General features: G+C 37.5%; 2 protein-coding genes across 2 annotated transcripts in view; one reads left to right on the top strand and one right to left on the bottom strand.

Moving 5' to 3' along the window:
* otud7a (OTU deubiquitinase 7A) overlaps positions 1 to 15270 on the bottom strand; it is a 43491-nt gene extending 28221 nt beyond the window's left edge. Inside the window, exon 1 of the mRNA XM_007556773.2 lies at positions 15128 to 15270. The gene's annotated coding sequence lies outside the window, so the exon portion shown is untranslated. The remainder of the gene's footprint in view (positions 1 to 15127) is intronic.
* A 3025-nt stretch (positions 15271 to 18295) lies between these two features.
* LOC103141227 (proprotein convertase subtilisin/kexin type 5) overlaps positions 18296 to 25329 on the top strand; it is a 20076-nt gene continuing 13042 nt past the window's right edge. The window contains exons 1-4 of the mRNA XM_007556771.2: positions 18296 to 18929; positions 21359 to 21562; positions 21635 to 21703; positions 21853 to 21892. Of these exons, the coding sequence (XP_007556833.1) occupies positions 18524 to 18929; positions 21359 to 21562; positions 21635 to 21703; positions 21853 to 21892 (719 nt within the window). The 5' untranslated portion in view covers positions 18296 to 18523. The remainder of the gene's footprint in view (positions 18930 to 21358; positions 21563 to 21634; positions 21704 to 21852; positions 21893 to 25329) is intronic.

Here is a 25329-nt window from a genome sequence, read left to right as displayed (position 1 = left end):
TTTTGAAAAATTTATATTTATATTATTACTATTGTAAATGTCAGTGAAGGGAACATTTAGGAAACACGTGGGCTTTGAAAGAAGTCACATCCTGTTCATTTATGTACATATATTTTATTTTAACCTCCACATAGGCGCCTTGTCAATTTTTACTTTATATTAGCTTCAGATTTGTTTCAGTTTTAGGCTTTTAATACTTTTTCAAAAGCCAGCAAACAGGTGTACGGTTTGTAATACAAAGGAGAAAAAAAAATCAAAGAGAAGCAGGCGATGCTCAAGGAGTCCAGACACAGGATATTCCTTCTTAATAAATATCCAGTAATATTACAGAAATACACAAAAAAATAATACGTGAAAAATGAAGCTGTAGCAACAAAAGCTGAATTTATGCTAAAGCTTTTTATACATCTGCTGTGATTCGCTGCCACGACTTGCTAAGGGTGCTGGCCGTAGCTGTCAGGTAGCCAATGTGTAACTGAACATAAAACAAATACTAAACCTAATGCATCCAACTTTGAAAAGAAGAAACCGTTTATCTATAGGCAGCACATATCTATCGGCTGTACGTACAGTAACATGAAATGCATATTGGTAGCATTTCGTAAATAATTTTCTTAACCTTGCCTGTAACATGATTGTTGTAAAAAAATGGAAAAGTCAGTGCTCGCTATTTTTTAGCTTTTATTTAAGTCGTCTTCTTCGATGTTGGAATTAAACAGGCTCACACACATTTCCTAAGTCTCTCTTTCATTGTCGTTCTCAATGCCACTTTCATCTCAAGGCAAATTCATTGTACTTGTCATCAAGTAGCAGACTAGCCTTTCAAAACCCCTTGGTAAAAAGCCATGTGGTGTTCAAAGTGTGAGAAAAAAGTACCGACTTCTAGTCTGGAAATTACGGTCATCCTCATGTCCAGTGGATACCTGCAGCTCCACCAAAGTTACCATGGACCTCTTCTCTACTTCACTAGTTAAAGCTCTGCCAGCCCAGGATGTTGTGTGTAGGTGGATGCCTATGTCTTGGTTTGCAGCTGTGCAATGGCTTTTCCTTTTCACAAAACGGATTGAATGGTTCTCCTTGAAATAGGATATTGTTTAATAACCTGCAACAATAGGTTATAAAACTAGGAGAACTTTCAGGAAGAAATTCTCTTCAGCTTTTTTCCTGACCTTTCTGCTGTGTTCCTTGGTCTTTATGATTCTGTTTGTTCACTAATGTTCTTAGGCCAGCTGCATTAACAATGACACAAAATTACATGCTAGTAGGCTCCTTCCTAGATATGTTGCAATGGATTTCATTAATGGACGCCACATTTATACATTACACTGTATCCTGGCGTACCACACAAATGTCCAACAGAATGCACTAAAAGTGTATGGCCGTACTATGACAAAATAAAAAAGTTCAAGGCTTATGATTACTTTTGTAAAACTCAGTAAATTAATAAAACCTCAGCGAGTCAGATCCTTCCCTTGCTAGTCTGAATTTTTTTGGATTCTTCAGGCCAAACAGGGAGTAAAATCTACTTTGGCTTGGTTGAACCGCTTGGCCGGCGGGCCGAACTGTGGCTTCATCACCAGAGAGAGAGCAAGAGTTAAGCTGCAGCTTCAAGGGCCAAGCAGCAACAAGCTGTAAACGCTGTGTTCACTTTTAGATAAACAGCCCATGATCCGCTCTCTCTGGAGAGCACAGGAACACATGCATGTCCGTGTATGTATGTGTGTGTGAGTGTTTTACTGGTTCACCACTCAATGTACCCTCAATATGTTAACCAATCTCAACGAAAGTGCTTCCACAAAGCATGGACAAAACACAGAAGACGTATAAAACAAGGCATTCATTCCTACGCCGCACTTGTTCACATGCTCGTGCGCAGCAAAAATGTCAAGCCACCCTCTCAGTTATGGTCAGGCCGAAAAAAAAAAAACGAAGCACGAGCCTTTTATTCCTACAACAATGGAAACAGCACAGATATTTATGATATGCTACTAAACTGTGAAAGCAGAGAACTGTTTCAACACCGCGTCGCAGCAAAACTGCTAATGTGCAGAAGCTGGAGAGATATGTTGAGGAAATAAATGAACACGCTTGTGGAAAAACACAATTTCCACCTCACATCAATATTTAATAATCACCAGTCTATTAGAATGATTGAAACAAGCCACAATTTACAAGCATAGGAAATTTTGTAATAGGGTGTTATTATGTACCACAAAAAAAATAAAAAACAAGCAAAGAAATGACTATTTATTTATTTATGTTTAACATTTAGAGCAAGGTTAAACTGAGACTTTCAGTTTTGTCTTCAGATAAATCGGTACATCTCAAAAAGTGGCCCTTCTTCCTGTACTGCCAAAATAGAAATATTTTACTTATGTTGTCAGAACATATTTAACCACAGGTATATGATGTGTTAAAACACTGATGTGCACGGTTTGCACTTCTAAGAAGAATGGCACAATATTCAGAAAATATTTAATTGAAATTATGCTGCTGAAAATTGCAATAAAGACTCTGATCATGTTTACCAGGACGCTTTTTTTGTTGTTGTTGATGGACCAAGTCTTCATCACTCTCCATTAGCTTCATCATCTCAACCACTAATTTGAGATGGGAATTTATTACTAACATGAAGAGCATGAATGCCTAACACTTGAAACATAAAACCCAATTCCGATATTGTACACATCACCACTGTGAAGAAAATTACACTTCAACATATTGCACAATCCTACTTCTAAATAATTCTATTGGAATATGTTTCAAAAGTGCAAAAGATATGCAATGCCACCAAGGACTCCATAGGCCCAAGCCTATCATGATAATGCATTTGAATTGAATTGTGTGGAGTTTAAATTAAATTCTACAAAGACATGTTCCATCTTTCTTCTTCCTGAAATTAAAAAGATGTGCTGCTTTCTGCATCCTGAGGGAAAGATGCTGCTGGAAGCAGTGATGTCTCTTTGCATCTAAATGCTGCTCTGCACACTGCCTGCACTGCACATTTATGAACTACAACTCGTGTTGTCAACTTGCTCTCAAGAATAATCACAATTTCCAATACACCACAAATAAAATGGATGGGTTTTTTGACAGAGAAAAACAAGGTTTTGTTAAACAATTTCCAAACTTTCCTCACATATTATTACATATATCCTATACAAATAAAATGAAAAACATTCAATATCGTAGCAGGAGAAAATATCAAAAATTAAAAACCGAAGTAACTTGACTTGAACTATCTATACCGAATGCAATTCCATTTTCTCAACACATTCTTTATGTGAAGTCGTAATTTGCAGAGTTTACAAAGGATGTAAAAAAAAAAAAAAAAACGATTCCAATGTCAAAGGTATCAGCTAGGAGAAGGGTGTAAAATAAAAACTGCTGCCCTATTTACACGCCATGGAATAGAGAAGCTCACCAATATTAGCATAAGATGTGGGACAACTGAAAATTTGCAGACAACTTTCCAACCACGTTAAACATACCAGACCTGGCCAATATTTTAAAAACCCTTGATGAAAAAAGTTTTATGATTGAAACCACGCTTTTATTTATAAAACCAAACCAAACCTGGACTTGGTATAAAAACAGTGACATGTCATGGAAAGACGCTGTGTGTAGAGTGGAAGACGGAGGCAGTACCATTATCTCGACTTATATTTCTTCAGACAGAACTGAAGTGTTTGTCAAGTTATGCTAATTAAACTAACTCAACCAGAAAATTGAGAAGAATAGATATTCCATTCTTTGTAATTACAGTGAGTCACGGCATGCATTCAAATAAAAATACAGAATGACAAAATTAGGGGAAAATTAAAGACTTGAAATTGCCTAATGAGAGAAAACCTGGCAGAAAACGCGTGCGGTCACCAGAAGAGGACAATGGGATAAGAGACATATTCACAATCTGATAGGTTTGGTTAACTAAATATTACAAATAGGTTAATATTATATGACTGTCAAAAATATATTTTTGTTTTTATGCTTCAAAAATTATCCGTTTTTCTCCCGTTGTGCTAACAACTGCGTTGGGCTCGTATACTGATATTCACAATAAGTTGGAAGAACTGTAGCACAGCACCAATCTGTTGCCCATGCCATTTATACCAACAATCTGAGCTTTTACCATCTATGACACTTCTGAGTCAGAATCAGAATTAATTATCACAGCAATGATGCTGCGGTTACCCAAGTGACATTTACTTACAACAGGAAGATTCATTATTATCTAACATATCTGGGGAATTTTTAGCCTGTAAAATCATTTCCTTTCATTAAATCTAATAACATGGCCTTGGCTGGTCATGCTTGGAGTTTGCACAAATAACTAAGTCTCTATGTAGACCCTGTTTTTAAGGTGTAGCTGACTCTCTAGCCCAATAACAGCTGGAATAAATCCCTGCTCTCGTGACCCCGAACACAACAAAATGATCTTAGTTATGAAAAAAAAGGCCCTTTTTTTTTTTTTGTATGCTCTTGTTTACGTACAAATGAATTAAAAGAAAGGCATACCAGAAAGTGAGAAACTACTTTTTGAAAACAGCTGATAATCACTCTCCTGTCCTCAAAGGTAAATCAGCTCCTCCGTTCTGACAGAAAAGCAGTTCATCCAAACAAAGAGCCGGGTGCCAAGAGGCAGAAAATTAGACCATAACTCTTTACTTTACTTTACTTTAGAGAGATATACATAAACAGTCACCTACAACTTTTTTTTTTTTTTTACTTTTTTGTACATGATGCATATTGCAAAAAACAAGAATTTGAATTTGGCATCAAGAAAAGACATGGAAAGACTAAAATAGCTAGTCACTCTCTCCATCTCCATCCACATCAGATGCTCAGGGCAACAATCAAATCGCCATAATAATGCACATATTACTTATGATCAACATCTGCATCGGCTTTTAGAACATGATGAAAGACCAATAACATAACCATAGCCGTGTTATCCGTCAACACGCCATGTTCAGAAGAAGGACACAGCTTAGTTTGTCCTGATCTCTGCTTTGATTCTTTGTTTTTGTTTCAGAAATAAGAAACACCCACAGCCATGCAGCTAAGCTGCCTGGAAATAAAGTTTTTTATAATCTCCTGTCAACTCAATAAGTCAGAGCGAAGCATTGAACTATGTCAGGTTGGTCTGATCGCAGTCAGGTCATTCTATGTCACAGCACAAAAAAAAAATAAAAACCCTCTCAGTTCAGGTCAGCGAGTGGTACCAAGCAGGGTCCTAAAGCTCTGCTCCAAATTCTTCTAAGTCAAATATGTATTTAATGAGACCTCACAAAATCGAGCTCATTCCAACAATCGCTTTGATGGTTTTCAGCTTTGCCTCCATTAACATGTTTTGCAGGATTGGGTTGACTTTGTTTTTTTTTGTTTTTTTGTTTTTTTTTGTTTTGTTTTTTTTCATTTTAGCCAAAATAATAAAAAATAAACTTACTGAACAGAATCATTTGGCTGCATTTGATAATTTTCACTACATCCAACAGCCCCACATTAGAAATATGTTTATAGCCTATTTTATTTGTTATTTTTAAAACAATGAAAAGAAATGTCTGTTTATTACCAATGCAACCAAAATCTAAATGCAACTATTACATATAAAATAAATAAATAATATATTATATTTGTCATATCTAGCTACTTTTCCAATATACACCAGCCTCAGGACAGCTTATTGCCATTGTAAAACTATGTATTTAGAATCCAAACCAGTTTTATTCACAACATTTGTGAACATAACAATTTGCTTTGGACCAGCTTTACTCTCAATATCTGCAACTTGTTGATTCTGAGGTTTCCGGGCTCTTTATGGGTTTATCAGATGTATCTGAAGCTGTTTGATCTCAGAACTCTGACAGAACTCTTCTCATGCAAAAGCTTTAATGTGCTCACCTTTGAAGAATGGATTTATTTCAAAATGATATAAAAAATATTTAGAAAGCATAATTTTGCTGACTTTTCTGTTCTTGTAAGAAGTGCAGACCATGGTTTTCCTATTCTTGACAAAAATCCCTTCATTCTAAATCCCAGTCTAAAATCAAATGAAACTCTTCACTTTTCTCATCAGTTATCACGCTTACCACTCAGCAGTCTAGGCTATCCCCGTCACTGAATGAGTGTCTTCTAATGATACTAAATTAATTAGAAAGTGTGTGTTGTTCGATTCAATTTAATCCATTTATTTGTATAGTTCCAATTCACAACAAATGTCATCTGAAGGCCCTTTAAATAACTCATTTCAGTTTAGTCATACATCCAATTTATCCTACTTCTCAAACAATGCTTCATAATAGTAAAAATATACAGCTTAGTGCATTTAGAAGCAAGCAGAGGAGGCGAGGTCACAGAACCTCTGTTGTCTGATGTAGCATCTGAGATGTATATATAAGAAAAATAAAAAAAAAAATAGTCAAGAAACTGGACTTGCACACTGCAGAAAGCTCCAGAACGAGTGAAGAGAGACGCCCCAGACTGTCGAGAGAGCAGTGAATCTGAGGCATGAAATCAAGATGGCTTTTCGGTAGTTATGTTCTTAGGGATAAATTATAAAAACACACCCAAGCCACTGCAATGTGAGATATTAAGGGAATTTGAGTAAATACAACTTAAGACCACTTCCTGTTTTGACTGATCTGCAAGCTGCTGTAACTTTAACAACTGGCATTTTAAGCTTCATCTCTGGAAAAGCAACAAATGCAGGGCAGAGGTCATCTTGTAGGTTTTCCAAAGGCACAGAAACGTCTAGGTCAGTGATCTGCGACCTGTCTCTCTTTAGGCCTTCTGCAGTAGCTCTTAATAACCTTAATGACTTAGAACACATGACTTTTTTCAATACAAAGGTAATGAAAAGCTTAGTTTTTCATGCTATATTTACTTGGAATCTCTAGAACTTAATGGCACTAATTATACAAGGAGTTCTTTTCCTTTGTTTTGGTCTGTTGTCACAAGACTGCAGATTCCGTTTTAATTTATTTAAAAAAAAAAAACAGAAGTTTCCATCGAATAAAACATTTATGTTATCTTTTCTTGTAAAACTGTGATGAGATAAAATTTGATAAAAAATTGGGATTCTTCAAAGCAAATGCACTTTATATAGTAGGTGTTCAAATACCGTGTTTTTTTTTTTTGTTCAAAGGTTCATTTAACTTTTGTGGTTTTAGATAAATAATTAATTAAAATTTAATTAAATTTTAATTGAATTAAAAGTGATTAAATAAAAATTTTTATCACTTTTAATGACGAAAGTGATTAAATTTAATCACTTTCGTCATTAAAAGTGATGGCAAAATGACTAATTGGATCACCAAGCTTGTGGCCTACAATAAACGTTTTAGTTAAAGAAAATATATTTTAAACAGATGTCTAATCAACGTATATTTCAAATGTAATGAAAGTCAATCCAACTGTCCAAATAAATGATTTGTTTCCTTTTGTTAGCCAATAGGTCATTAAACATTTAAAACATCAATATCCATGTTAAACTGTGTTTAATATTACACCTACTGAAACATATTTACTGTAAATATAGCGTGCTGAACTCAGGGGGGTAAAACATAGAGTTATAATATCAAGTTATAGCTTTAACAACTGTGTTTCTCCTTTACAGCTGTTAAAGTTTTAGTACTTCCTCCTGCACATAAATATTGTCTAATTTATGCAGGTAAAACCCACGTAACAAAATGTAACAAACCTGCTTCAGCTTCAAAAATCATAAAGTCTTAACTCGGTTCATTGCATCAACTGTAGTCACTCCCACACACAGCTCAACCTGTTATAAAACCCCCCAACAGAACTCTCCTGTTTCCTGCTGTACACCAAACAAATATCACCTTACCTCATGTACTTTTTTATAGTTTTGCTCAATGTTAAACGCTGCAATCTTTTCATTCCAAGGCCACACCAGTAACTTAAATATGTAACTGAAGTTTGATTTTTGGTTCAGTCGGCTCTGTGCTGCATTTTCAAATTTGTTCTCACTTTCTCCTCCTCATGATTGTTTACACCACACAAACACAAACACAAACAAACCCACAACCTTAATTTGTGAGTATGCAGTTTGTTTTAAGAATTTCCCATTTATTCTGTCGGGGTTGGTTGTGGGTGGTGGTGAGGATTGACGCAGAGACCCAGGTTATGGTGAAGATGATGATGAATTTAATAACAAAAATGTTCAGAACAATCCAAGGCAGGGAGCACGGCAGGGAGACAAGCGCACAGCTAAATGCCGGTAGCAACTAACTACAGGACAAGAAATGAGGGCGAACACAAACCAGGACTTGGCAGTTCCACTGGAGCGTATTGACAGCAAAAGACATACATTGGACCCGACAAAGAACACAGACAACAGGTGGGACTAAATACACACAGGGGGTAATCAAAGGAACGAGACACACCTGGGAAACAATCAACGGGGAAGACGCTGTGACAGAGACACAGGACCACACAGAAAAACTCAAAAATAAACACACAGAAACACGGATCATGACATATTCATGGCTAAATGCTGAAAAGATGGTGACAGGCTAATTTGTGCTTTGCCACATGTGCTCAAAGCCATGTATGTCAAAATTAAAGATATTGTCTGAAGCTGTAGGACGTGGACAGGGTATATAATAGGTGTGTGTGTGTGTGTGTATATATATATATATATATATATATGATTTTTGCTTTAATGCCTACTCTTAAATTTTATCTTTTTCTACTAACTTTTTTGGGCTTTAATTATAAATTTGTCTAAACCACCATTAATTGCAACTTTGCTAGCATCACATTTAAAATAATCAGTAACAAGAAGCTTTCAAGATTAATAATTAAAATACAGGAAATCAGAACAAACTTTTACACATTTTAAAACAGTGGTTTTCCTCTGGCATGTTACATAAAGTAGAGGTCACAGTTTAGGTTCTTAAATATTAAAAACCTCAGTCAAGAAAATCCTTTAACCTGAAAATTACAGTGTTTTTATTTTTCCCCAATTCAAGTGGTTTAAATTACATCCCGAGATTTATCAATACCTATAAAACTGAATTGAAAATATTTTGCAATGGCCATGTTTTGTAAGGTTCAGCAACAGAAAATAAATTTGTACTTTTACAGATCATAATGTGATCCTAAAGTCGCACTATTTTCTTCACTTAGTTGTGCCAATCAAAACATCTGTAAACTTCGTTTCTTCATTCCATTTTAAGGACACATCACTTCTCATCTGATTGTTGTAGTCTGAGTAATTGCTCCTCATTTTAACCTCCCCAGCTAATTTTGAGCATGTTTTATAGCAGACTTTCTGCTGCAGATGCGTTCTCACAGCTGCGTCCTGACGGAGCACAAAGCGAGGATGTGACGCAAAAAGTGTGCCATGAAAATCGCAGCGTTTTGTTTATGGTTCTCCGGGATTGGACAACGGGGCTCGTTATAATGGGAGCATCAGCAAAAAAAAACAAAATACATTGAGACAGCAATTTGCGGCAGCACGCTCACATTTGTCATAAATTCATATTTATATTTTTATTTATAAATAACTGCTTTTACACTTTCATGTAGTCTAACCACTTCATAAAGAACTTTATGAGCGGCTTATTCAGCATGCTTTACAAGAAAAAGATAACGACAAAAAACAGATAACCATGCGTTATTTTTTTTTTACTTTCAGTACAAAATGAAAGATGTAATGAGTAGTCTAATATACGCACACTAACTTGCCAAACTACAACGTCTCAACAGCTATAAATGTGATAGAATGACAACACCCTGAAAAACCAATCAAGTGGGGTGTTTTTTATTTCTTTTTTTTTTTCACAGAGGAAGAAGCGTGACCTATTTTTCCTGAGTGAATGAAAATGGCCAATCTTGTGAATCTGAATTGAGTCACCAGGGGTATCCGGTGCAACAGTGTTCGGTTTGATTTATAAACGGCTCCCTTGCTGATTGGAAGGCAGTGCAGGGGATAGCTGTGCCCTGTAGGCTTTGGGACAGTGGCAGACGTCTCCAGCAGGCACTCTCCTACCAGACTCAGCACCAGACAAGGGAGGCAGCGACGCAAAAAAAAAAAAAATTAAGAGTAAGAGGAGCAAAGGCCTAAAACAAAACCATGACGTCTGACTTAGATGACTGCATCACATTTTAACCCGAAAATAAAAAAGGTAGGCCACATACGACACTGATGAACAAGTTGTTGTCCCTTTCCTTAAACCTTAATCAGAAAGAAATCCAAAACGAGTAAAATACTATTATAGACCCATTTTTTATCTCAACAGCCCTCTCAGGTACTGACCATACTGTGTCGTACGTATGCAAAGTTCATATTACATAAACAGTGGAGTAAAACAAAAAGCAAATGCTGTCTGTAGAATGTTTTCATTCAACATAATACTTAAAAAAAACTAGGCGTTGTTATATAAGCCTGAGAATTTCATAATGGTCTATTTAAATTGTCAATGAAACGTTAAATCTAAGCGACACAATCATTTTCTTTTAAATGTAATTAGCCAAATTGCACAATCTGTGACTGAAGTACTGCTGTGTATGATAACAGATAGTTTTGGTTCAAGAATTTGAATTGAAGATATCTTGTTTAAAGCTAAAGCACAAGTCTTTAAACTAATCTTTAGCCTAATCTTGGTCACGACCAAGATTAGGAACTTCAAGGAAAGTTCATTTGGTTGGAAAAGGTAGTTAGCAAAGTCTGGCCAAAGTAATAATAACAATCCAATGTTATCTTTCCCCCTAATATTGTGGAGCCTTATTGGTTACTGAACAAATGAATTAACAAACTTTGCAAGTTTTGGAACTGGAACACCACTAGATAGGGAATGATGTCATTACCAGATCCAAGTCTGGATGTAGAACGACTCATTTAATAAATTAAAAACTGTTCAGCATTATTCTGCAAAACATTATCTGTGTGCTTTACAGACATACTTATAGGTTCTGTTGTCCACACCATTATGTCATATCAAACTTTGATGTATTAAAATCTACGTATTTGCTTGGTTAAACGTAGTTCTTGATAGTACACAACACGGTTCTGCTACCAAGTCATATCTGAGCAAAGCAGCGACTCTAAGATGGCCACCACAGCCTCATCACTTTTCCCCATTATGATTATCTAGCAGGACCCCTTCTGCGAGCTTCCACGACCTCTGGCTGACCTCTCTCCCCCTGTAGACACAACACTTACCATTCGCTTCTTCACCTGCAGATATGTCTGAAGAACAGCTCCCACTTCAAAGCTGTGCACTGATTGAACCATGATTACAATAGGCACTTGACTCGTTCATGTCCTCTAGAAACTAAACTTTCAGGGGATCAGGCATGAAGGCATGGAGTTCTTTTTAAAAGGAAACGGTGGATGGAGCGTCATTTGCAGGTTCTTTTCAAGTTATTTAGTTTCATGATGTAAATTAATAAAAGGGAGCTGCTTATTTCCCAATTCCAACAATGCAGATTTGGCGGTGTCAGACCCCGTGTTTGTAGGGATGACACGGAGTTGTGCGAGTTCTGTTCTGATCAAGCGTTAATTCGTACCCACCAGGTAATGGTTTAGTAGCTGTTTCAACAATTTGAATAAATTTTCTATAACCTAGTAGTAAAAAAAAAATAATGATAATTAGACTCTAATAAACAATATCAGCTGGACTTATCTTGGTGAGATTAGGGCCCCTATTTTTTTTTAAAAGTTCTAATGGCCTTTATTTGATAGTTAACTGATGGGAAAGTTGGGGAAAGACATGTGGCAAAGGTTGCCAGGCCGGGAATTGAACCTGCGACAGTTGCATCGAGGACTTGTGCTTAACCCCTGCGCCACCACAGCACACCCAGGGCCCCTAATTTGTCATATTTTCTAAGAATTGTTTTCAGATGAAACGGTACAATGCAAAGTTTTTAGATTATATCATAGAATTTCAGTGGATGTAAAATGTCTACATGTAAGTTATGATGCCAGATTTCAACAAATTAAAATAAAGTAGACCAACAGAAATAATTTAGGAAACTTTTATTTCACCATTAATGCAACCTAAAACCTCATGGCCTATGTCCTTTTAATAATAATAATAATAATAATAATAATAATAATAATAATAATAATAATAATAATAATTGTTTGTACTTATATTTTAAAATAACAGATTGAAAAAAAGTGGATAGATAACTGAGTACAGCCTTTTTTAAAAAGAAGTGGCTATGCTCAGTACAACCCAACTCATTCAAACTCATGTTAAATAGGAGTCAGTAGAAACTTGCCATAATTTAAGGCAAATAAAGCTTAAATTTTGGTCGCAGGGACTGGCGACCATTGCAGGTCGCCAGTCCCTGCAATAGACTGGCGACCCATCCAGGGTTCAACCTGCCTCTCACCCGAAATGTCTCGCTGGAGAGAGGCACCAGCACTCGTGCCGACCCCACTGGGGATGAGGGCGTAAGAAAATGGAAGGATGGATGTTGCAACAGGCGTCTCCTGTCTCTACTTAGTAGCACAGCCATGGTCCTGAGAGAGCTTCCAAATTATCAGAGGGATTTCACTGTCAAAAGGTAAGAAGAAAGAGCACCAAAAGATTTCCAAGTGAAGAAAATGTACTTGTTTGTTTGTCAGTTTTTATCTTGACTATTTCTACTATTCTTAATAGAATGTCGATTTATTGTATGCATTTGTTTTGCTTGGTCAGCCCTTTGATTGTCACTTGAAAAGTGCTATATAAATAAAGCCGAATTTGACAGTGCTATTAACGGCAATGGGACGTTAACCTAAACATGATGAAAATGAGAATGAAACTGCTCAGGGAACCTGGTAAGAGGCTTACGGCAATATTAAGAGCTGGCGAAATTACTGACGAGTACTGGCTCTGTAGTACATGTGACAACAAATATTTTACATTTTTACTAAGTCTGGGCTCCAGGGTCTTTGTTGATCTCCCGAAAGCATTTAATAAGGTCATGTCTTATTACATCAAGGCTGTCCCGAACTTTTAGGACAGAATTCTAAAAGATTCCTTTGATGAAAAAAACAACACTGCATAGCACCAAATAATACACCCAAAGTGAAGCAAGAGTGTGGCAGCATCATGCTTTGAAGCTGTTTTTTTTTGTTTGTTTTTTCTCCTGGTTTTTTCGCCTGTTTTAAAAAGCTGAAAGACAAAGAGGAACCGTATCGTTCAGCACAATAACAATGACCACAAGCACACATCCTGATCAATTTTTCTTAACTCGAAGAAGTTTCAAGTTATGGAACAGACCAGTCATTGTCCGGAGCCGAATCTCACTGAACGTTTTTGGAGTGATTTGAAAAGGGCTTTGGGCAGGAGATCAGTTTGGGGATTTTTGTGGGAATGTTTTGCAATGAAATGTTGATGAATGATACTAAGATGTGCTACGCAGGCAGACTTCGATGCAAAAAGACTGAGTTCTGTAAACAATACTTCAAGAAAGTATTAACTGAAGTGTGAGAAAATATTTATGAAAGCGTATAGATTTAGGTTGTTTTGTTTTTCTTCTAAAAGATTTCAGTTGTTTTTTTGTTTATTTTTTTAGTAAAGTCGTAGAGACTATAAGTCACAATAAAGAATGAAAATTAAGAGACAATGTATCCTGGTCTCATATTTTACCCGCACTAGAATAAAATGACAAGTTGGACATGAATATCTATGAATATTTAGCTCCATTATACTTAATACATGTTAATCTTCTGGGACAGACGGATGCACAGTGTTTTAAGTATCTGGAGTCAAAATTTGTTTGTTTCTGATACAAAATGAGTCAGAAAAAAAACAAACTGACAACACTTTGGTTGGAATTAAGTAATTTAAGTGACGCACAGGTGGACTGACCCAGAGCAAGTGTCATGTTAATAACACAGTCAATTCTTTTGAAATTATCTGATGGAAGGGTTCTCTCCGCTCGGGTATTTGATGTACGTGGTGGACACAGATGTGACAAGGGCCTGTCATTTTGGATCAGTCCAGGAACGATTTGATAAAGCAGCACTGCCTCAGAGACATGAAAGCCCGACCAGGTTCAACAACGACAACGACAACAACAACGATAGTCGTCTCTGGCTCTGCTCAATGCCAGAGACCGAAAACAGAATTCACTGTGGCAACTGATCAGGTGCCAGGCGCCCTGTCCCCAGTGCCACGCTGCACCCAAAGCCTCCACAGAGCTGACGTCGGCCTGGCTCGGCCCGGCAGCCACGGGGCCTGCTTTAGTAGCTCTACCTTCCAACTATCTGAGCTACCTGCTGTCAGCCGCCTGTCTTACGAACCAGACCGAAGCGGTCAGACATGACGGGAAGGTGTTGTAGAGTTGAGATGACCTGATGTTAAAAAAAATTCAAATAAAAAAAAAATCATCATCATCATCATCCTATAATTGAGGTAGGAGAAATGTGAAGCGGCTCAGTGTTATTATGTAGGTCTTTGTCAGGGAACATGAGTAGGGTTTAAAAATACCACAGCAGTGAATCAGTGGCCTCACTATCTTCACAGGCAGGCATCGGTAGATATTGTGAACAAGACCTACAGTGATGTAAAAGCAGACAGAGGTGTTCTTCCTGCATTCCATAATGTGCATCTTAAAGTGGGACTTGATGCTTTTCTTCACCATCAACACGTAGAGCCATCTGGCCTAAATAAACACTGATTTTTAATAGCCAATATCTGCAAATATCAAACATGGTAACAATAATAAATCTATGGGTGCACACCTCAAAATTAGAAATTTTAATGACCAGCTAACATCACACAATCCACCCCATTAGCCTCATAATTAGGCTATAGTACATCGCTACTATATGGTTCTACATGACAAAGGTCTGTGACTAAGCATGCAGATGCGTGTTTGTACGGCGTTTTACTCCCATCAGCCCGGCTGAAGTCTTATCCCGAAGAGCCGATGAGGTTTTTAGGGGGCCTCAATGTGTCTGCCTTCGAGCTAAAATAAAGCCAAGCGCACGGAACCTGAAGTTGATTTCATCGAAGCACGTACTCGCATAAAGACAGGTGCACCTGTCTGCAGTGTGCAGCCTTTTGTTTTTAACAGCAAATGAGCCACGGATCGTCCAGTCGTGCGCATAACGTGGGGATTTTGTGATAGAACAAATGGAAATCGGCTCAAGCCGTCTTACCGTTGCCTTTTCAGTCATTGCTCCCCATCATTACGTTTTCGGCCCAGACCTCTGACGAGCCGTTTATTCCAATCAGGCTGTCTCACTCACTCTCTCACTCCCTCCCTGCCTGTCTGCCTCCCTGCCTCTCTCTCTCTCTCTCTCTCTCGCTCTCGCTCATCCCCATGTCATGTTTCTCCGCTGCAGCAGAACCAAGCCGCGCCTCCTCCGCAAGCGCCGTGACGTCCGCGAGTGACCCCGGCGGCACCTCCAAGGGGGCTCCGCCAGGTGTCGCTGTCTTTGAACAAAAAAATTAATAAACAAGTCAGTGCATTGAAGTTTTTTTTTTTTGTTTTGTCTTAAATTTGCACTTTTGTTTTTTTTTAATGTAAAAAAAAAAACTACAAGCATTAATATTAATACTATTTAAAAAAAAAAACACACACAAAATAATTAAAGATGGCCACACATTTCATTCATGCATCTTATCTATAAAGTCAATTTTTTTTAAATAAAAATACTATTTAGTGTAATAAAAAAATGTATCTTGTTCCTGATATAGTTTTATATGCTCATGTTTATCTTTGTCTCTGCTCTTTAGACCCAACATTTTTTTTATTGTGACAGCAAAACATTATACATAGCAGTAAGCAAAATGACTGCATATGAAAAAAATCTGTTTCTACAAGTAAGGGACACAAATCCAGACTCACATGCGTTTCCGTTTGATCCTGCTTTATTTTGTCCTCAATTTCTGTCTTAGTGGTGAAGCTTCATCAACATTTCCAACTCCTTTGTCTTTGTTACTAATTGTGTAAAAAACCTGTAACTACAACTTTGACTGAAATTTGCAGCCACCTAACTATCAAAAGGTCAGCATCATAATGTTGTGTAATGAAGAAACAGTCCATATTTCAGTTACTTCAATTCACACAACAGACAGTTGAAACTTTGTCACAAGAGGGCGTTTCAACAGGACAGTTAACACAAAAACACATCAAAACTGGTTTGAAAGAGGACAAAGTTGGTTATTATTTTCCCTTTATTTTTTTTTCTGTTTTTAATTTTTTTCTCAGATACTCAAATGTCCTAAATCATCAAACAAAATAAAACAAACAAAACATTGTTCTTATTGTTGAATCAGGAAATCTGATCTCAGTGTTGCAATACCTTTGATGTTATTCTGGTTTATTTTGTGACTCCTGGTTGAGTTAGTGGGTAATTCTGGTAGGGTGGCCACCCCTGTGAAGGTTTATTCCCAATATAATCACATTTGTGGACAGTAGGCATCACTGTGCTTTACTCCCAAAGCCTTAGAAATGGCTCTATAACTCGTTTCAGAATGACACACATTATATAGATTAATTACACACAGATTGATGTTTGCAAGTTTTTATGTTAGTTCATTTTGATGCTTTTCATTTTATAGCTAATGCAAAAACAACATTTCTTAAAAGATTAACATATAATACCAGACCAAATAAATAAAGGAATGTGGGCTGAATGAAAGTATTCTTACTATCTGCTTAAATGTTGTTATTTTCAAAAAGTCTGATTAAAATGCCTCATCATTCAATCTATTGAATCTGTAAACACTTCACTTAACTGACTAAAGCTTTTCAAAAACACCTTCAGGTTATTTCAGATTAAACTCATTTATTTTTTGATTCTACCTTATGCTCTTGAGATAGTCCAAAATGAGTACAAAGAAGGTATGACAAATAGTTTGTAAAAGGTGAATTCTCTTAAACTGTTGTGTGCCTACAAGTAAAAATCTCATCAGAATGTAACCTTGTCCTTTTCCCATAGTAAGAATATTTCACATCACTCTGAGTCCTTGACTTCTGCATATGAAAAGAAAGATATGCTTGTCTTTGGAACACTCTACCTCCATGCGAAAGTAAACAAATGCTCTTCAGAAAAATGGTGGAATCAATTTTTCCTAGCGGTTAACAGATATAGATGTAGCAAAAAGTTTAAACCGTGTGTACTTCAAGAGACGAGTCAGTGAATCAGTGTGAGAGACGCCAGCTAACAACTGCGTCTACAACAAGTTGGATCCATTTATTTAAAACTTGGTTCTGCTGTTTTTTTGTTCACTCGAATGTTTTGAATCTTTCAGCAGGATAGATTTTCTGGGATGCTGACATTTCTAAATTTCAAGACTGGAACAGCGTTCCAGCATCAGAGTAAATCACCCGGGCAGACACCACCAGGGTGAGTCACTGTTGACGATATTTTTTCTTCAAACAAGGACAAGTGACCTAGAGCAGAAGCCTGAGCTGATTTTGAGAAAGTAAACAACATTTGACCCAAAATGGAGGTACTCCCATGACCTGTCATTTAATAATGTTTTCTGGTTAAGCTCCACACCTTCCTATGTTGAGACCCCTTTCATGAATTCTTCCAAATTTTCCCTAAGACCAATAAGATGAGAGTTAAACTTGTATATGCAACTGGATTTTTTTTTGTTGTTGCATAAATTAAGTTCTTGCTTATTTTACTGTTCCAGAAAAAAAATGTGAGAAATAAGATTAAATCTTTATCAGCAAACCTGAACATTTATTCTTCAACTCAACTCCTTAAGATGGATTTCATCTTTGTATCTGATTGCTTATTAGTCATTACTTTAGTTTGAATGCTCACAGTTCAAAAGTTGATTCTCCTAGTTACTAGATGCAAAATAGTCTTTCAATATACAACTGAAAGACTAAATATCCAGTCTTTCAGCTGTATATTGAAAGATATTTCAATATATCTTTCAATATTCTAAATATTTGCAGAAGATATTACTACATTCATCTAGTTTGTTTTGATACAATTTAGATTCCCATACAAAGATAATTTCCTCTTCATATCTATGATGAATTTGAGACTGCTAATGTTTTTTTTTTATGAAATAAGACTGATCTAAGTTTTAAAACTGGTGCTTCCAGTAAATCATGTGCTAGTTAATATTCAGAAATATATCAAACCTATCAACGTCACAACAGTTTATTAACGAGATCTTTTAGCCTATTTCGTGTCTGTAAGGGCTGGTAAGGCAGGCGTAGCTGTGGTTAATCACAGTCAATGCCTTATTTAACAAGTGGAGGTGTATGTGTGTCAGGGTGGGGGAATTGTGTGTGTGTGTGTGTGTGTGTGTGTGTGTGTGTGTGTGTTTGATGATAGACCACTTTTTCACGCAGGGAAAGATTGTTTTGAATGGCTTTTCCTCCTCAACTGAAATACTTAAACGAACTAACTGCTGGCAAACTGATTGTTGTATTAACTCAGATGATCTTTTTTTTTCTGATGTAAAATATGACATTACTGATGTCACATTAAGTGCACGTTACTGAAACTCTGCGCAATTTAAGACTCGTGTTTCTAAAACAGGTCCTTTGCTCTAAAATTGACGTTCTCTCGGGATCATTGATGAAATGCTCACTACGGTCACTTCTCATTCTCCTGATGCGTCACTTATCAACTGGTCCAGCAAGTTATTTCTGTGTAGCAGCACACACACACGCACACACACACGCACACATCCATCAGACAGCCAGCGCACCTGCAGCGCGGACATTGCGTCTCTCTCAGACCTCCCTCTTCGCCGCTTTCCCCCACTTTCACTCGAAGTACTCGAGCACAGCCATGAGCTCCATCTCCGCGCTCATCTTCCTCTTCCTCTTCTTCTTTTTGTGCGTTGGATTTATTGGATGTAAACCCTCGTCGTCCTGTCCGAGCGGCCAGTTTCTGCTTAAAAACCAGTGCGTCCTGTGTCATCCCACCTGCTCCGAGTGCGACGGACACGAGCTGTTTGACTGCACTACCTGTGGAGTTTGTGAGTGAGCGATTTTTTTTTTTCTTTTCTTAAATTACCCGAACTGGGAATCAGCGTTAAATTGATAGCTTTGTCAAATGAAAGATGAGGGTTAAACTTGTTAAGTTCCCCCAGAGCCACTTTTCTATGTGGGTCACCTTTACCCTATATAAAGATCTCATTATTTAAAGTCGCAATATATCAAGAAATGTAGACTTTCCATTGTGTTTTTCCCCCTAGTTTTTGTTCGTTGTTGTGTCTCTTGTCCTCTAAATGCCACCCAAGTTCAACAATCCTAGTTATTTTTCTTTCTTTTTTTTTTTCAAAGGGGCACTATTTAATGGTTAACAAAGCTGAGTGCTTTAAAGTCCTTTGTGTTGGAGAAGGAACATGGTCTATCCTTCCCTCTTGTTAAACATTCAAAGAAAAACCATAAAAGTTGCTGATGTTTCTACCTGAGGGGCAAAATAAATGTAGGTGGGATCATTTCACTGTCTACTTTTCAGAATGTAATTTGATCATCTCATAATGGAGCCTTTGTTAATCAAAGAGGGAAAAATACACTGTTGTGGCTGTCTATTAAAAACATGTCTTTAATGAGGAAAACAGTGAGAATGAAAAAAAAAAACAATTATGGCTGCCACAGGTGCTGCCACAGGACCAATGTAGTGTGAAAAATTAGCATTAAACACATCAGGACTTCTCTTGATAAATATATTTCTGAAGAAGCTACTGATGTGAAATTCACTCCAGATGCCAGTCACACAACCCACAAGTAATTTTCACAAGAAATAACTACTGAACAAAAATTTAAATTTAAATTATTCAGTGCTTCACGAGAAAACCTTTTTTTTTTTTTTTTTTTTGATACCTCCTGCCTTAGCTGAGTAGTCTGTCGGATGCATTGTGCAGGCGAGATTTTCATCAGCTCCTCCTCAGAAACTGTTGGACGGCCTTCTCCATGCACATCAACGTTCAGCTCTTCCCATACAATTTATGTTCAGAGGCTGAAAGGGTCAATGTTTGGAGCGTTATTTTCTTTTCAGTTTTATTGGCTCTGTGTTTGGAATCATTGGCTTGTTAAAGAAATCCTATCAAGACAATAAACTGTTCCATCCCCTTATTAAATACTTAAGTCTACCAGTACTACGTAGATAAATGGTCCCACCTCCAGATTTATCTGCTGGTACGGGGGTTTAAGGGTGATGTGGGGTGCCATTGTTCCTGGTGTGCAGTGACATCTAATGACATACTTTGGCTCAGATTCTGCCAGCATTTCACTATTTATCCAAGTTGTCTGCAGCAAATTTCAAAAAGGCTTTAAGGGATTTTTTCTTTGCTTAACGGCCGGGGCAGCTGAAGGCATTACTTATTGTTTTCATGATCAAACAGTGCCTGCTAATTTCAAATCTTCCTGGAGTTCTTTGCATTGCCTTTGGGTGTTGGTTGATTCTGCAGTCTAACATCTTATAAAAAAAAACAACAAAAAAAAACAACAACACTTGGTCATGAGTGGTTTAAAAGGAAACCGTTTGTTTTTTTGGGGGGTTTTTTCCCTTCATTGATTAGGTTCTCAATAGAGCATCCAGATATTTGGGAACACAACATGTTTATAACAATACATCTACTATATTTTGCAACAATGAGGTTGAGAAGGACTAAAAAGAGCTCTTTGGTTTTACCCATCATGCCATGCACTTGTGACGTAAAGAGGAGACTTTTCATAGTCCGTCATGATTAAAGCAGCTAATGTGAATTTGAACTGATAAGAAGTTAGATTTACTGACAGATCTTAGCTATTTATTGGTGTTCCATACCTTCTTGTGGCTTCTTTTCATCACATGTTCAATACTTATTCCTTTTACCTGTCCATTCTACAACACAAAACTTGATTTATTGGACATTTTTTATTTTGGTTCCGATCTCTGGGTCTATTATTTGGAGTGCCGCCATCTGTGGCGAATTTTATGTCAATAGGACCGTAAAAAATATATTGACTGAAATAAAATTATTGGTGTGCAAAAATACTTATTTTCCCCACTGTAACAATAACAAGCCTCCGGATGAGGCTCTGAGCCTGATTACTCTCATTTGAAGCATCACCAATCAGTCTCTCTGCAGCGATCTGTTAGCTGTGGTCAATACGTTTGAGATGCAGTCATTGCCTGCCGCTGTTATCCCCTTTTATTACTCATCTGATTGATTCCCTGAGCGTCCTGGTTCTTAATCATTCGAACTGATTCGCTCGGTGAGCCTTTCCATCTGTTTCGGTGACAAATACTGAACAACTCTGCAGCAGCTGTGCTGTGTCATCTTTCTTTTATACCTTGAATTGCATTTATGCCCTCATTTATTGTCAGAAACATAATGATTTGTGCATCTTTAATAGCAATAATAACACAATATCGGCTTCAAGGCTGTAGGCTGAGTGTCTCCCTCTTCCTCCACAGATGAAGACGGACAGGAGCGTTTCCTGCACCAAGGTCGCTGTCGGACGCACTGCCCCAGGGGATTTTACCCTGACAGGGGTCACTATGTCTGCCTGCCCTGCATAGCCAATTGTGAACTCTGCACAGATGGCAATTTGTGCGCCAAATGCCGGGAACACAACAAACTTCAGAATGGGGTCTGCCAACCAGCGCTGTGTGGCACAGGTAAAAAGGTGAAGCGGAGTCAGTGTGCCTTGATAGAAAGACCTTTATTGTTGCTGGTTTTGTGTGTTTCAGGACAGATGCTGGACCCCGATACAGGAGAGTGCATCAAATGTGCAATGGCCTGCAAAACATGTTCTACAGGTAAACAGACTTTCATTGTTTGAGCCCCATTCTCTTAGCCCTCATGTAAAAAGCATTCTTGCACGAGAGGTGATGATTTTGGTGGAAAGTGCCGTTTGCCTCTTCTCCTGAATTCTAATTAATCCCCTTTTCTCCTTTGTACTGAGAAGACCCTGAGATTTGCAGCAGCTGCGTTCAAGGTTACTTTCTGTGAGTCTTTTATCTTCCTTCAGCGTTTTCATTCAATAAGTAGAATTTTCATCGCTCGCATGTTTGCTGTTAGAAAAGTCAGACACATTACAACCTGTAACAGAAATGCTGCACCAGTTTATACCCAGAGCTTTTCTTTTAATCATGAAAAAAGAATTATTGCAATTCTCAAACTCTTTTGTCTTGTGCACTGTGTCTTGTAAAAGTAATCACGCTCCTTGGTCTTGTTTGTCTTTTTTTTTTTTTTTTTTTTTTTTTTTATGTGACAACTGCAGACGTTAATGTATTTTAATAGAATTTGTGATTGCGGATCAACACAAAAGCTGGGCATGAAAGGAAAATTGTGTGTGAATTATTATTATTTTTTTTTTGCAGCTTAATGTTTGAAAAAGTGTGAGTGGAACATGCGTACTTTGTGTTGAATCCAGATCTTTTTTTTTTTTTATTTTTTTTTAATTTCCATAAATATGGAAATTACTCTCGTGGCAAGATTTTTTTTTTCTCCCTTCTAGATGTTTTTTTTTTGGATTTGAATCCTTGTCTGAGGTATTTGCATGTTCTCCACAAACAGAGGTTCTCTGTCAGTACTCTTCCTCCAACTGTCAAAAACTATGCATGGCAACTTAATTGCTCTCACTGAATTTTTCCTAGGAGGGAGTGAGTGTGTGCATCTGTGATTGTTTGTCCTGTGTGTCTCCGTGTTGCTTTGTGTTGGACTAGTGACATGTCTAGGGTTCACCCCAACAGTGACCACTGAAGACAGGCAGGATCACAAGAGGGCAGTCAGTGGGTGAGAGGCTGGGGACATTCTGGGCAGGTGGCCAGTCTTGCTCAGTGCAACCAGTGCTGGAAAACAATTATGAATGCACACAAATACATCTAGCAGTAGCTTACAGTGGACAGTTGTCCTAATATGTGTGTTTTTCCACAATTGAAGGAAACTGAAGTAACCAGAGAGAACCTATGCATGCATGAGGAGAATGTGCAAACTCGTAAATTCCTCTGAGCAGCTAACTGAGCTGACTGGATCCAAACCCAACAACTTTTTTTACTCTTAAATCTTACTGTTTTGTTTAAAAAATAAATACAAATCTTAGCCTCTGTAAATGGTAACATTCCATACCATTTTCTGAACATTTCAGTTGAGTTGCCTTCTTTATATCACAGGAACATTTTACCTGGATTTCTGTTTACAGCAACTTATCACTTAGACCCAATGAGAAAAACTGGTTTAAGAGCTTGAACAGAACGCCAATTGTGTACTTCTCCCCCGAGTTTAGGCCTCCTGGTATGATGTGAGTCAGGTTACCTTCCATTTTCAGTCACAAGCCGTTACCTGAAACTCAGTTTGAGCTTAGAAGAGACCTAACAGAGCATGTTATGAAGAAGAGGAGTGGAACACAGAGAAACAAATACATGAATACCAGACTTTACCAACTTCCTCTGTGAATGACAGGAGATTATGTCTTAAGCGAAACTCTCCACTTACCTCCTTTCAGAGGTTTGCAGGGATACTCAGTCTTCCTCAGTGCATGTATCTGAGTCAGACTAATGACTTTAAAAATGTAAAATGACAGAGCATCTCAGCAATTCCTGTAGCCACAGTTATTATTGCATCTACCACGAGTAGCACAAACCAATAAAAGAAACCCAATAAACTATGAGTCAATCATAAAGTGAAAAAGCTACCTCTCTGGGATGGACTGCAACAGTTCCCGGTGCTATAAGAGCTGGCGATATTTGAGTTTCTGCTTTCAGCCGCAAAGTAAAAATGTTAAAGGTTTTGAAGATGGACAGTTTTGGTGTAACTATGAATCCCTGGGGCCTGTGTCACTGTTGAATAAAACACTTGCTGTTGGACAAAATCTCAGCATGATGGATGCTTGGTATTTGTTGGCATTTATCTTTCTCCCTAAGGCGCCAACAAAGTGCAGCTAAACTGGAAAATTGCTGTTCTCTGTTCGGAATATAGCTTAAACCACTCATTTTGGGAATTTTATTTAAAAAAAAATATGCACAGGCTACAGTCTAGTTTCACCAGTTAGCAACAAAATCATGCGGTAAAAGACCTAATGTGCTAATGTGCTCTCCTGGAATGCATAGGCTAATATTTGCAGAGAGGGCTTCTTAAACATCCCACAGATTCTCAAGCAGAGCATCATCTCCTAGCTTTGAGACAGACCCTTGGTCTCCATCTGCAGCTATTGTGAGTGAGCTGATGGATGTGGTGTGGCGTCTCCAGCTGTTCTTCCTCAAACAGCTACCACATCTTATCACCGAACCCACAGCAACGCAGTTGGAAGTGCAGCTTGGACTGTCAGTGGTCATATTCTGTCGTGGAGGAACTTGTCAAAACAGGCAGCAAGAGGGGGTTCTGTTACAAAAGCTGGGGGGTAATTATTCCCCAGCTCATATGCAGCTTTTTAGGCATGGGCTGCATATGAGCTAATTAGTTTTACTTAACATAGAAGAGCAACAGTTATAATGATCCTTCCACGTACGCAAAAAAAAAAAAAAAAGAAAAAATATCAAAAGGATCGTCTGAATTCAGAAAGTATGATACTTTCTCGCCTTTTGCATTTTTACAGATAAACACATTGTAAACTTGTAATTGTTCTGACATTTTGAATTGTACTACCTAACCCTATTTCTATAAAACAGATGGGTGTTGCTCCTTTAGTTTCCACAAGACTACCAATGTTTTTTTTTTTGTGTGTGTCTGGAAATAATTCCCAAGCCATCACATTTGTAATTTTTTGTAAGCAAGGCCAAAGTGTAACAGCTTTTGTTCTGCCAGAGCCAGACTGTGACTGTGTAGTGACGGATGGGGGAGGGGTGTTCTGACTTATTCTCTACTTCATAGCTGAAGAAAACATAAGGCACTCCCCTAAGTTCAATGACATCCCAGTAAAAGGACTTCAAACTATTGGATTGACTTGATTTACATTTTTAAACCAGCCCATGCTTAGCTGTAGCCAGTTTTAAATTATTTGCAAATATTTCTAAGTTTCATTTAAATTTGCTTAAAAATTGCAAATTTACGTTGCAATTTTTAAGCTTAAAATCGCAACGTAATAAACAAGATTAAAGCTCTGAGAAAACAGAATGAGAAACCATTTTTACTTTCTGTTTAAGAAAAAAAAAAGCTCCTCTTTCTATGCTGTCATACTATTGTTTGAGTGAATGAAGCTTTTGAAGGAGCAGAGCATTGAAGTCAACAATGCAGCTGCAGGTGTGCCATGAACTGACACAGGGCATGTTCAGGTCCCTGGTTTCCAATTCATCTAGTCTCAAATTTGAGTGTGCAGTAGGCGCTTGCAACACCAGTCACCTTCAACACTTTGAAAACAGCAGCTGTTTTCCATGGCCTGCTTTTTTTTTTTTTTTTTTCTACATTTTCACCAATGAAAAAAAAAAAAAAAAAAAAAAAAAAAAAA

This window comes from Poecilia formosa, unplaced genomic scaffold (genome assembly GCF_000485575.1).
Source record: "Poecilia formosa unplaced genomic scaffold, Poecilia_formosa-5.1.2 Scaffold81, whole genome shotgun sequence".
NCBI lineage: Eukaryota > Metazoa > Chordata > Actinopteri > Cyprinodontiformes > Poeciliidae > Poecilia > Poecilia formosa.
Note: the sequence above shows the minus strand (reverse complement) of the source record. Positions and strands in the feature narration are given on the sequence as shown.